The sequence below is a fragment of the Theobroma cacao genome, chromosome 1 (genome assembly GCF_053813885.1).
Source record: "Theobroma cacao isolate CCN51 chromosome 1, ASM5381388v1, whole genome shotgun sequence".
NCBI lineage: Eukaryota > Viridiplantae > Streptophyta > Magnoliopsida > Malvales > Malvaceae > Theobroma > Theobroma cacao.
This window is the reverse complement of record NC_142639.1, coordinates 30,177,864-30,189,583: the sequence shown is the minus strand read 5'-3', so window position 1 is coordinate 30,189,583 and position 11,720 is coordinate 30,177,864. Positions and strand designations below refer to the sequence as shown.

The 11,720-nt window shown below is 34.5% G+C and overlaps 1 protein-coding gene across 4 annotated transcripts; it reads left to right on the top strand.

Annotated features, from left to right (window-relative positions):
* The first annotated feature begins 1,874 nt into the window (after nucleotides 1-1,874).
* On the top strand, nucleotides 1,875-11,395 carry LOC18613002 (RNI-like superfamily protein). 4 transcript variants are annotated; one of them, XM_088804737.1, is made up of 18 exons: nucleotides 1,875-2,048; nucleotides 2,371-2,442; nucleotides 3,868-3,970; nucleotides 4,376-4,444; nucleotides 4,540-4,656; nucleotides 4,779-4,852; nucleotides 5,728-5,830; nucleotides 6,226-6,268; nucleotides 6,745-6,807; nucleotides 8,184-8,413; nucleotides 9,245-9,365; nucleotides 9,458-9,558; nucleotides 9,757-9,870; nucleotides 9,950-10,120; nucleotides 10,208-10,351; nucleotides 10,474-10,619; nucleotides 11,002-11,183; nucleotides 11,234-11,395. In XM_088804737.1, the coding sequence occupies exons 2-17, from the start codon at nucleotides 2,379-2,381 to the stop codon at nucleotides 11,151-11,153; spliced, it is 1,815 nt and encodes a 604-aa protein (XP_088660863.1). In that variant the 5' UTR covers nucleotides 1,875-2,048; nucleotides 2,371-2,378; the 3' UTR covers nucleotides 11,154-11,183; nucleotides 11,234-11,395. The 4 variants fall into 4 exon arrangements, with proteins under 4 accessions (XP_088660863.1, XP_007050066.3, XP_017974862.2 ...); XM_007050004.3 differs by having other exon boundaries at nucleotides 11,002-11,395; XM_018119373.2 differs by lacking the exon at nucleotides 1,875-2,048 and having other exon boundaries at nucleotides 2,374-2,442; nucleotides 3,868-3,923; nucleotides 4,775-4,852; nucleotides 11,002-11,395.
* Nucleotides 11,396-11,720: the final 325 nt, after the last annotated feature.

Below are 11,720 nucleotides of genomic sequence, written 5' to 3'. Positions count from 1 at the left end.
AAAATTTACTCAATTCATCACATTAATGCTAAATCACTATATATTTGACTTAAATCCTATACTAATGCATGGTATGAAATGCAATAGCCAAAAATGGCTTAAACGCGGTATTAACCTATTTTTGGCACTTTACCCGATAAATTGGTAACGCGCTCCATTTTAGCTATAAATTGTCTCATTCTCTCTCCAACATTTCTAACCATTAATTATCAGCCAATATTCCTCTAAAATCACCAAAATCAACTCACTCTCTTCCTTGGAAAATTCGGCCAAAAATGGGACATTAACTCGGTTAATTTTCTACTTTGTTTTTTATCACATTTAACCATTTTTCATCATTTTCTCTTCATTTCTCTTAGAATAAAAATCAGATCATCATCATTGTACCTCATTGCAGATTCAGCCAAGGGTGGGTATTGTGAAAATTTAATGCTTTCTTGCCCAATTTAATTTCTAAACACATTTAACTAACTAAAACTATCAATTTAACTAAAAATCAAAACCTAAAAATTTCAATTTCTCTCCCCTAGAATTTCATCCAGACCTTGATATCACTTTTTGATCTCTCTCCTCAAGCATGCTAAATGGAAACAAAGGCATAAGAAAGGTAGAAATCAAGCTAAAGTCGAAAAATCTTACTGTTAGACGCGTAAACGGACGAAAAACGCGAATTCTCCTTTGAATTTTCTTGTTTCTCTTTGGTTTTTCTTTTTTTCTTCCTTTCCGCTCTATTTTCTCTCTTGTTCTCCCTTATGACCGGCCAGCACTTAAAATGGGGTTTAAATGGGCTGACTTTTCATTAAAATAATATTATTTTATTAAAAAATGTCACTGTCACTTTCCCATTGGCCCATTTTTAAAATTTCATCCATTTGTTTCTAAATTTTCACCATACACTTGTCCCACATATCCATAGCTTAGATAAAATTCTCATACTTATCCAAAATCTCGGTGGAATAATTTTTGAAATTTACACTTTTTACCCCTGTAAAAGTGAAAAATTATATTTTTACCCAAAAAACTGAAAAATTACCCATAGACATATTTTTCATCCCTTATACTCATACCATTCTCCAATTTGTCAAATTTGATCTAAATTCTCTCAAAATCTCAAATTTTGTCCGCGAGTGGTAAAATTACGATTTTGCCCCTACACTCCAGAAATCACCAGAATTAAACTTTTTCACTTTCTATCATTAAATTATACTCCAAATAGTTAATCTTGGTCAAAAATTTCACTCCATGATCAAATTATTATCTTAAGTGGTAAAATGACGATTTTGCCCTTAAACATCCAAATTTCCAATTTTACCCCAAATGAACCCTCGAACTCCAAACAATCATTTTTTAGTCATTCTTAGATTATAAAATATTAAATTTCATCATACAATTTCTATTTGAACTAGTTTGAGGTTAAATCAACTCAAGTGTATCGTTAGGTACGATACCGGATTTCGTCTTTTCTTGGGTGCTTTCCTAGCATAATAACATGCTACTTAGTGCATGTATGTCATGACATGTATTTATAGGGTCAGGTTTTATAGCTTTGATACTTGAAACCTTAGATGAATTTTGATCATTTGTTTTTTGTCATTTCAAAATACAAAGTGGATTTGAACATTACAAGGCTAACATGAATCAAATAAACCTTTATAATTTACGGTTGAATAACTATTATTTATCAAAATATTATTTATTATTTTATATAATATGATAATGATGTAACATACTAGTTAGTACTTTAATGGAAAGTCATGTAATATAAAAAATGACAAGTAAGTGATGTTTCAATTACACCGTAAATAACTTATTTAAAAAAAAAATTTAATTGAATGAATAAAAATATATTTAAATCTTAAAAAAAAAAATCCAACTTGAAAAGGGCACCCTTCCAACGTCTTGCTTGCAACGGCGCCGTTGAATCTTTACCAGGCCAGAGCTCCGGTGTGCTCTGTTTTCGAAAAGTAGCAAAGATTTCTGTTTCCTTCAAATTGCGTCTAGAGCCGGAACAGAAGCAGAAGGGGCAATTCTCCAAAACCAAAACTCTGGTAGCTGCTAATCCCTAATCATTATCTTGTTTCCTCTTTATTCGCTCATCCTCGAAGCTTACAATCACCTTTTCCCTTGAAATATCATCAAAGATGATTTGGCGGCAAAACCCGTCAATTGAATGCCAAATGGAAGATAGGTTAATCAAATAAGTACCTAACAGAACACTGAATTTAGCTCAGTTATGGTCTAAACCTCCATGTGTGTATTGAAGCAACTCAAATAGCGTGCTTAGGGCATTCTTTTTCTTCTTTAATGTTTCTCCTAGACTTGCAACAATTATTTATTTTTTATTAACGTATGCTCGTTTTCATGTATAAGACTGGACAATGATGGAAGTTCCCTCTTTGGTGTCTCTGAGCATCGACGCGGTTAAAAGAGAACTTCTTCATGGTAATTTCTTTCCCCTTTTAAATGCTTGCAGTGAGCACTGATGGAACAGCCGCAACCGCCCTTTTACCTCTCCAAGGCAACCGTAGCACTACCGCAACTCCCTCACTCTCTCACCTCCACACCATGTCGTTTCAGTCCTCCCCCTCACATCTAGCCTAAACATTCAAACATCGGCTCCCAACAACCTAAACAAACCTTAAACCCGAAAGCTATTACTAATTTCTCTTTTTCTTTTCCTCTCTAAGCCGTAGCCTCTCTCTTCTCTCTAATACCTCTCGGCCAACCACCAAATCTCTTCAAACGTGTTTCCCTTGCTCATCTCATGGCTGATGCCATCGAAGTTCTTGTTGCCGAGGTCTGGTGCTCGTCTCCTTCACCTTATCTGCGGTTCAGCCCAATCACCCAAAATTCCCATTCCTCCTCCCAAAACTCCCACTCCTCCCGCTTCTCCTGAATCACCTCCGAACCCTGCTCCAGCTTCTCCCGAATCACTTGAGGACCCTCTTGCCGGGATTAATGCTACTCTTAGAGATATCAATCACACATTGATTGATATCTCTAAAGTAATAGCAAAAAAATGAATCTGAATAGTTTGCAATTTCAATGTTTAGTGCCTATTATTTTTAAGGTTTAGTAGTTACTGTTTTTAGAGGATGAATATGAATAGTTTTCAATCTGAATACTCTGTCTTGTTCTTTTTGCCACTGTTTAAATGCTATTTATGTTTAATAGTGCTGTTATATTTCTTCCCTGCTAACGCAATGATTAATAGTTTTCAAGATGATGCTGGAATTATTTGCATAATTCTCTGTTTAATTTAAATAGAAGGCTAAGAAAGGTCTTATGTAAGTTCAAATGGCATGAAAGTTTAATTGCTCTGGTTAGTGTTTTGGAAATATGGAAATTGGGTGTACTTGAGTATTGTCATGTGAAGTGCATTGTTTTGGCAATGGATATTCTGCTTCTAGATGTGTATAGGTATGAGCTATGTCATAGGTAGGTTCAGATTGTATCCAGGTTGTGATGGGATCTCTTCTCTGCTCCATTGTTTTTGCTTTTATGGGGGTGTATATATCTACATGAATGTAAGGTTGATCCCACCTGCAACGTGGGTGGTTTTGTGTGCCTAGGGTCTGTAAGACAGGGTAGGTGCCAAAGGGTGCCTAGCCTACTTGGTGTAACCTGTCCCACTACCACCAAGGTTCATTTACTAGTTTTTGTGCAATATTTTTTTTTTAGTAATGAAACTCGAAAAATTACCTTTAAAAAAAAAAAGAAAATACTGATGGAATTGTGCTAGAAATGCGAAGCTGCGAAGAAAAATGCAATTTTTTTATTTCATTTTTTGGTGCTTCCGTTTTTTAATGAATTGATGTTTTTCCATTCAAATTTGTTGAATTGAATCATTGATTGTGCTGGTTGCAGGAGATGATCTTATACCACATGTCTATGAGCTTCCACCAGAGTTGTTCAATTCCTTAGTAAATTGCCTACCTCCTTTGGCCTTGCAAAAGTTGCAAAGTGAAATGTTAGTTAAATTGATGTTTAACCTCATTTATGTTTTCCAGTCAGTTTTCGAATTCATAACTGTTGTAGCTGAATGATTCTGGATATCTGCATATTTCTCCTGCTAAAGTTCACATATGGGTGAAGAAAATGTGAAATTTCTTTTTTTAAAAAAGGAAAATTTGTCAAATAGGTGGAGAAGTGTTTTACTAGGTTATCTAACTCTTGAATCTTCTAACAAATAAGCATGATCATGAAAGATTTTACTTTACGTAGTTACTACTATTTTTTATTTAAAGATTTTACTTAAGGTAGGCATTACTATTTTATTAGTTCTTTGGATATTGCTTGTTTAACTTTTGCTAACTTGCTACTATATGTGGGCTACTTAATTGTTCTTGGAACGATATTAACTTTCTTTGAGCAGGCTGTTTAGGAGCTATGATGATTATGATTCTACTAGTGATGACTTAAAAAATGGGAGAAAACGTGGAAGGTATGTTAGATTAAATGACTCTACATCCCCGCTTTGTTTGATGCAGAAAGTAAGAGTTGAACTGTGAGATGACCGTGTAATGCTATTTCTTACAGAAATGGGAATTTCGATAAAGCATGGAAGGCATTGTTTAAGTTGCGTTGGCCTGATCTTGTAAATTGTGTCCAACCGGTTGATTGGCAGCAGATCTATTGGGAAACACATGTGCAAAGGTATGTTTCTACAATTATGCAAGCTAATTACTTATTACTTATTGGCCTATTCATGACTTCTATTCATGAACCATTGTTTGTTTCTTTTTTTTTTAATTTGGTTTTGTTAAACTGAAAGACAGTTGCCTAGATGAAGCAGCAGAGCTGGCTTTGCTCCCATCATTTAGTGGATGCCTTGGTGCAATACAGATTTCAGGTACTTTGATACTTAGCCTCTGTAATCAATGTGATTTTGAAAGTTTTGGGTAAAAATATACCAAATTGAATGCACATTTCTGCCTCTTGCTAGCCTTTGACATACGTGTAGGACTTCATATACTTCCTCCGTCCCATAAAAACTGGCTTGTTTGCTTACCTTTAGTTGTCCCGAATTAATTTCTTGTTTGAAAGACAAAGAAACTTCATTGTTACTTTCCCTCACTACCCTCAACTATAACCACTCACTTTCCTCTCTTTTTCAAGTTAAGGGTAGTTTTGGAAAGAAAATTATAATCAATGTAAGTCAAAATTCAGCCTAAAATTTCTTAAACTTTGTATAAAGTGAAAATCAGACACTATATATGAAATGTAGGGAGTATATCTTTCTATGGTAAGTCAAATGATTTTACCATTTTGATGGTAGATATTAACCGATTTGTTTGCTTGTCATCCAAGGAGAATCAATAGTTAACAATTAAGTCATATAAAAGATATTTTGTTAATAATGATGTTTGCATGGATGCCTTCTTGCACATGGCTTGAGGGGCAAAGTTCTGGTGGTCAATAACACTGCCATGCAAATCTATGGTGGAGAGCTTCAGAACTACATTGCACATCTCAACTTATCATTTCTGTAGTACATATCCCTAAACCTAACTTCTCCCCTCTCCCCCCTCCTTCAGATTTGCCTTTGTTACTCCTCTAGTGTGAATTTCTAATGTATTATGTAATAAAAAGTGAAGAAATTTCTTTTTAACATGAATTGAGTTGTTTTTTTTTTTTTGTTTTATGTTGTTCTTTTAACTTTTAAAATTATCTTAACAATATTGTAAAAGTTTGTTGTTCTCCCTATCTCTTCTTTTTTTTGTGCAGAGAACATACTGAAATATATTGGTTATGTGGATCATATGAGTAACTCAGCTTCAGAATTATTGAAATTGTCTTATCACTGTCAGCAATTTGGCAATTATGCTAGGTAAACTCTAATGTCATATTTGTATATCAGTAGAGGACATGCCCATGTTCCTTAATTCGCAAGAGAATGCAGTTGTAAATTATACATATGAGTTCAACTATTTTTCCTTGATGACATTTTTTCTTTTTTCCCCTCTGCACGTCCTGATTTTACTGATTTATGTGTTTCACACTACATTTTGTTTCCCCTACATTGTCTCTTGTAATTAAGCAGCCATGCAGAACTGCTCTATTGATATTTATCTAGTCTTAGATTACCTGTGTTATTGCCCCCAATCCCAAAAAAAAAAAAGAAAAAAGAAATACTTCTTTGGCTTGCTTCAATTAGTTTTCTCCTTCAAATATTTTGACTTGTGCAAATGTTTAGGTTCTTATATTTGTCAGTTTGTCGTGCAGATGTTTGAGACTTCAAAATGTGCTCTGTGTTGTAGAATCTAGTGTAAGTTTTTAATTTATATAAAGTTGCTTTATCTCTCTTTCCGTCTCTGGATGCATGAAGAATATAACTAGTTTCTCACTTTTTGATCAAATTTTGTGTGTTTGGCTTTAACCTATATTTATGGGAGGTGTAAAGTTTCTGACAGAATCACAGTTTGATAAAAATTCAATAAGCTGGTAATGCCAGACTTTTTCGTCATAGGGGAATGCTTTCTGTATAAATATTCATATTAGGTCATAGTAACCAGATTATCTCTGTCATAAGTGTTTGTATGCATTGATGGGAGTGTCTGAAAAAGACAAGAGAGTTGGAGTGCATAAGTTTTCACATCTTAGAAGATTTTCAATTTTTTTTTTCTTCCTCTGCCAGTCATTTCTTTTCTTTCAATATACTCATGAATATTAGCATATTCAGTACATCTATGGGGAATGTGTGCACCAACATAATGTCTGCCAGTTGATGCCTTTTTGTTACAGCAACTTTTGAGGAACTCCAAGTTGCAAAGCTTGGTGGTACGGTGGATCAGATCCTTTGAACATGTAAGCTTAATTCCTTTTGTGCATTTGCATCAGTAAATAGTTGGGAATTAAGTTCTTGCATAAGACAGTAGGCTTTTTTTTCTAACCTTAATGATATGGGAGCAATATCCATGAAATGTAGCTTAGCTTTAAATTGGATGGTTTGTATGCTTAGGATTTGTCAGGCTATATAAATGATTATTTTAGGGCCATAGGGATGATTTAGGACTGGTCATAAGTATGACTGGAAAAAAAGAAGAAAGAAGAAAAGATTTAGGATTAAAACTTAGAGTCAGGGTTGTTTCACCCAATTCCAAAGAATGTTTACAGCTGCTGATTTCTTATAAACTCGTTCTTCATTAATTGAAAGAAGTTACCCACTTATTTGTAGAGCTCTAGCAATCCTATTACTAGGGGCTAGGATGACACATCTAATGCTGACCTTACAAATCTGGACTTAAAACAACGGCTACATCATAAATAAAGCCTAATAGATAGAGAAACCTGGAACAAGAGACCTTAAACAGGAAGAAACGGAACATAAGCTAAAATTGATAACTTTATATCCTTGAGAAAGATAAAAATATGACTTTTAATAATATCTATTCTAGCTTAAGCAATGTCATACATCAGTCCAATATTTGAATGAACACCATAATTACAGATCTTTTTGGAATTTAGCCATTTCTTTTTGGGATAATGATTGAGCCGTAACATAATTTCTATGAGGGCATACAAGAGATATTTGTAATCATCATGCTCCAAATCTTATACTAGTAAGCATATGACTGTCTGTCAGTTGGGTTTTTCAATCAATCTAAGATGTTGGATTTTTTGTGGGTTCACATCAAGAGGAATTGACATATCAACCTTTGATTTCCATAGGATTGAAGTTATGTACCATCCCTTGTATGTTGTTTTTCCAAGAAGAACAAGAGTTTTCAAGAAAAATGAAAATAGAAAAATGAGTTCATTGTACTATACTATAATCTACACATGTTGAAGGATGCAATTGGACATGGCATCAAATGTTATTGGTATGAATACCATTGAAGTCAATTATCATTTTTCTATAATAGCTTGTCATCTAGGAAAATGTAATAACCTCCAAGACTTATTTTTCAATTAGTCATGTAGTTTGATTAAATTATACAGGTAATTTCTTCATGAACCAGAAGTTCTGTATACCACTTATCTTTTCCTCTTAATTGCTTTTCTTTAATCCCATAGTTGAATTTTATTCGTTTTTATAATCCCGAAATTTTTACAGCAGTTATAAAAAATTGGAAAATCTTCATTTCCATGTGTTCAGGGATTTTCTAGAAATTTATTTAGTTATATGTCAAATGCTTCTTTCATTGGCTGATCTAATTGTGTATTACTTCCTCCTTTTGCAGGCTGATGGATTATGCAAACTTCTCAGTCAGAATTGTAAAACATTAACATCTCTTAAATTTGTACACTGCAAGCTTTCTTCCAGCTTTATGGATGCTATTTGTGGTTCCCTGTACTTGGGAGGTGCAGAGACTCACCAAATACAGCACTTCTCTGTTAGCACTTCAAGCTTTCTTGAACCGAATCCAGTGTCCTTAGCTCATAGACTTGCATCATTTCTATCAGCGGGAAGGTACTGTTGGTGAATTTACGGATTATATACAATTCTGGTGATTACTTGAGGTGTTTGACCATGACACGCTCATCAATCTCCTAACCTTTTGGGTAGGGTTTGTTATTCAATGATAATATTTGTTGCATGATCACCAAAATATTAAATTAATTTGTGTGACAAACATTGAAGTGGCTATCTTTAGAGGAGGGATTTCTCTCCTTGCACGCATGGCTACACATGGTACTGAAATTAAGACTGAGAATACTATTGATAGAATGACTTCTGGTTGCTTCTGTTCATTTTAATTGCCATGCCGTGAAAGTTTGGTCATGTGGAAGAGCATGTGCTTACAGCTTATTAGTTGCTCATAGGCTGGGAGAAGTTTAGCATGTCTGGTTTATAACTGAGCATTAGAAGTGCAATAATACTGCTAGAGGAAGTTGTAAGGGTTGTGTCAGAATTAATTTGGTAACTTAGCACCCGGCTCATCTGGTGATGTAACGTTTGGGAATCTGTAATTGAAGGAAAACAAGTTTTACTTTTATTTGGTCAGTATGTGACATATTTGTCCTATGATGAAAATGGCCAAGTTTTTATGGTTATAATTATTATCTAAAAATCCAGAGTAAAGCTAGAATGTTTGCATATGATTTCTTTGTTAAGGACTTGAGCAGGTTTCTGCCATGGAACATCTAACAGGCATATGTTAAATTACTGCAAGTTTTTGCATTAATTAGGGTAAAGGGAAGAGTTCGTATAATTTAAGTAAGTTTTCTTGGTTGCAACATTCTTTATCCAGCAATTTAACCTCTTACACTTATGCATACATATAATTCTTTTTGTTCTTAGGTCCTTGTGTTCATTAAAGCTATGTGACAACCACCTGGATTGGAATTTTGCAAGAAGGGTTTTCAGTACTCTGCTTGATGCTTCATCCAGTCTATCAATCCTTGACCTTTCAGAGAACAATGTTGAGTGATGCACTTGCATTAAAATTTTCTTTTGCATTTATCAATTACTTATATTTTTGGCCAGCATAAATCTTTAATCCATATCTCGCAGATAGCAGGATGGCTGTCGAATTTCAACTGGAGATCAAATGCCCTTCTGTCATCTTCAGGAGTGGCCAAATCTTTGCAGTCATTGCGCATCCTCAATTTACGGTATGTCATCATGGATGCACTGTTACTCTTCATGTAATTATCGTTCCTTAACTCATGACTCTGTACTAAAATCACTCATAACCGTTTCACAAGGGTTTTGAGGATGTTAACTGCTAGACAATGTCAGCTTATGATTGTATGAAACCTCTGTATGTTTTAAAATGTATTTCTGAACCATGGAAAGAACTTTCCTTTAAGGGGGAATAATCTACGGAAAGATGATGCTGGTAGCCTAAGATATGCCCTGGTTCATATGCCGAGCTTGGAGATTTTGGATCTTAGTGACAACCCAATTGAAGATGATGGCATAAGGTCAGCAAGTGTATGTCTTACAATGCTTTGTCATAAAACTTGGATATGGTATCTCATAACCTGCATTTGATTTCTGCAGAAGTTTAATCCCTTATTTTGCCGAAGCATCTAAAATGTTTATTCCCTTGACTGATTTGAATTTGGAGAACTGTGAGCTTTCCTATGACGGAGTGACTCAGCTATTGGATGCCCTATCAAGCGTAGGAAAACCATTGAATTCTCTCTCCGTTGCTGATAATGGCCTTGGCAGGTTTGTCTGGATAATGCTGAAATAGGAGTTACCTTTTAACATCTATGTCTCTTGAGAAGGATTGAGCTTATAATTGATGTAATCCAGCCAAGTAGCAGAAGCTTTAGGAAACTTTTGGGGTACATCTATCCAAGTATTGAATCTCGAAGGTATTGGACTGGGTCCCTCTGGCTTTCGAAAACTAAAAGATGTAGGAATGGAGGACTTGATGCTTGTTGAAATTAACATAAGGTTTGGCTCTATGCTTCAGTTATTTTTCCTTTTTTTAAGCTCTATGCTTCAGTTATTTTTCCTTTTTTTAAGTACTTTCTATATGATAAAGCAATTACCATGTTTATGTCTTTGTTATTTAGCAAAAACCGTGGTGGCATTGAAACTGCAAAGTTTTTGTCAAAGCTTATCCGGCAGGCTCCTAAACTGATTGCAGTTAATGCAGCATATAATCTTATGCCTGTAGAATCATTGATCATAATATGCTCTGCGCTGAAGACTGCAACGGGTAGTTATTACAACACCAAGTTTTTAAAATTTATTTTTATTGTTAGCTTATTTTCATCAATATTCCTTCTGATGTCAGCATTACCAGATATCGACAGCACAATTGGAAACATCATTTTATCTTCAATTTGAATGCATCTCACTCTTTTTCTTGCATAAGCAACAGCCTTACCTGCACACACTCACTGCACTTCCAGGTGGCAACTATGCATCTTAGATCTCAAATTTTGTATAATGCAGAAGATAGCATACAATGGGCTTCTAATATAAAAAATTAAAGATCTTTATATTTCATAATGGCATCCAATGTTTTACTCATTATGTAAATGGAAGAGTTGGTGATTTTTATATTGCAACTGAAGAAAAGGTTTGTTATTGTATAGGTCATCTAGAGCAAGTGGACTTGACAGGGAATATTTGGGACTATCAACCCTCTCATGATACCATGCTTGCTGAATTTCAACATAATGGAAGGCCTATTTTAATTCTTCCCTCATCAGTAGCCTCAGATGTACCTTATGATGATGATCCCTAGCTGACATTGATTTGCTGCATTTATGTTTTATTGTCTATTGAAACCGCTGATATTAGTTTTTCAGCGTGACAAAAGTTTTAGAAATGTCAAGCTTAAGTAATATTGTCTTTGTTTAATGTTGTGTGCTTTAGTTCTTCCAGGTCATGAGTAGCAAGCGTTGTTTGGTGGATGGACTGGCCTGATTTTGGTGGTTGCATGTTGTTGCTATTAAATACATTTTCAGTGCAAGTTTAGTGATTCAATTAGGTGTTAGCTAGTTCTGAATTACGCTTTCTACTGGCCTAACTAGTTTGGTTGGTTTTGAATTTTTTCAAGACAAAATAAATGAGTTTGTTCTGCGCAATTATTCATTTCTAAGTTTCAGAAAATTTCTATTTCTCTACTACAGTCATTTTAAAAGTCAATAACTCTAACAAGTCCATGTATTCTGTGTAGCACATTTCGTTTACTAGGATGGGGATTTGAACTTTTTTTTTTTTTCAGATGGTTAGGGTTGCTATTATAAATTCCTTAGTTTTACTGAATTTATTTGACAATTTGTTGTCACTGGCCAAGCTATCTGTGTAT

Coding starts and splice junctions, on each gene's coding strand:
- LOC18613002 (XM_088804737.1), top strand. CDS start 2,379: ATGATGGAAGTTCCCTCTTTGGTGTCTCTGAGCATCGACGCGGTTAAA. Junction 3,971..4,375: donor CAAAAGTTGCAAAGTGAAAT/GTTAGTTAAATT, acceptor TTCTTTGAGCAG/GCTGTTTAGGAGCTATGATG. Junction 10,620..11,001: donor TGCGCTGAAGACTGCAACGG/GTAGTTATTACA, acceptor GTTATTGTATAG/GTCATCTAGAGCAAGTGGAC.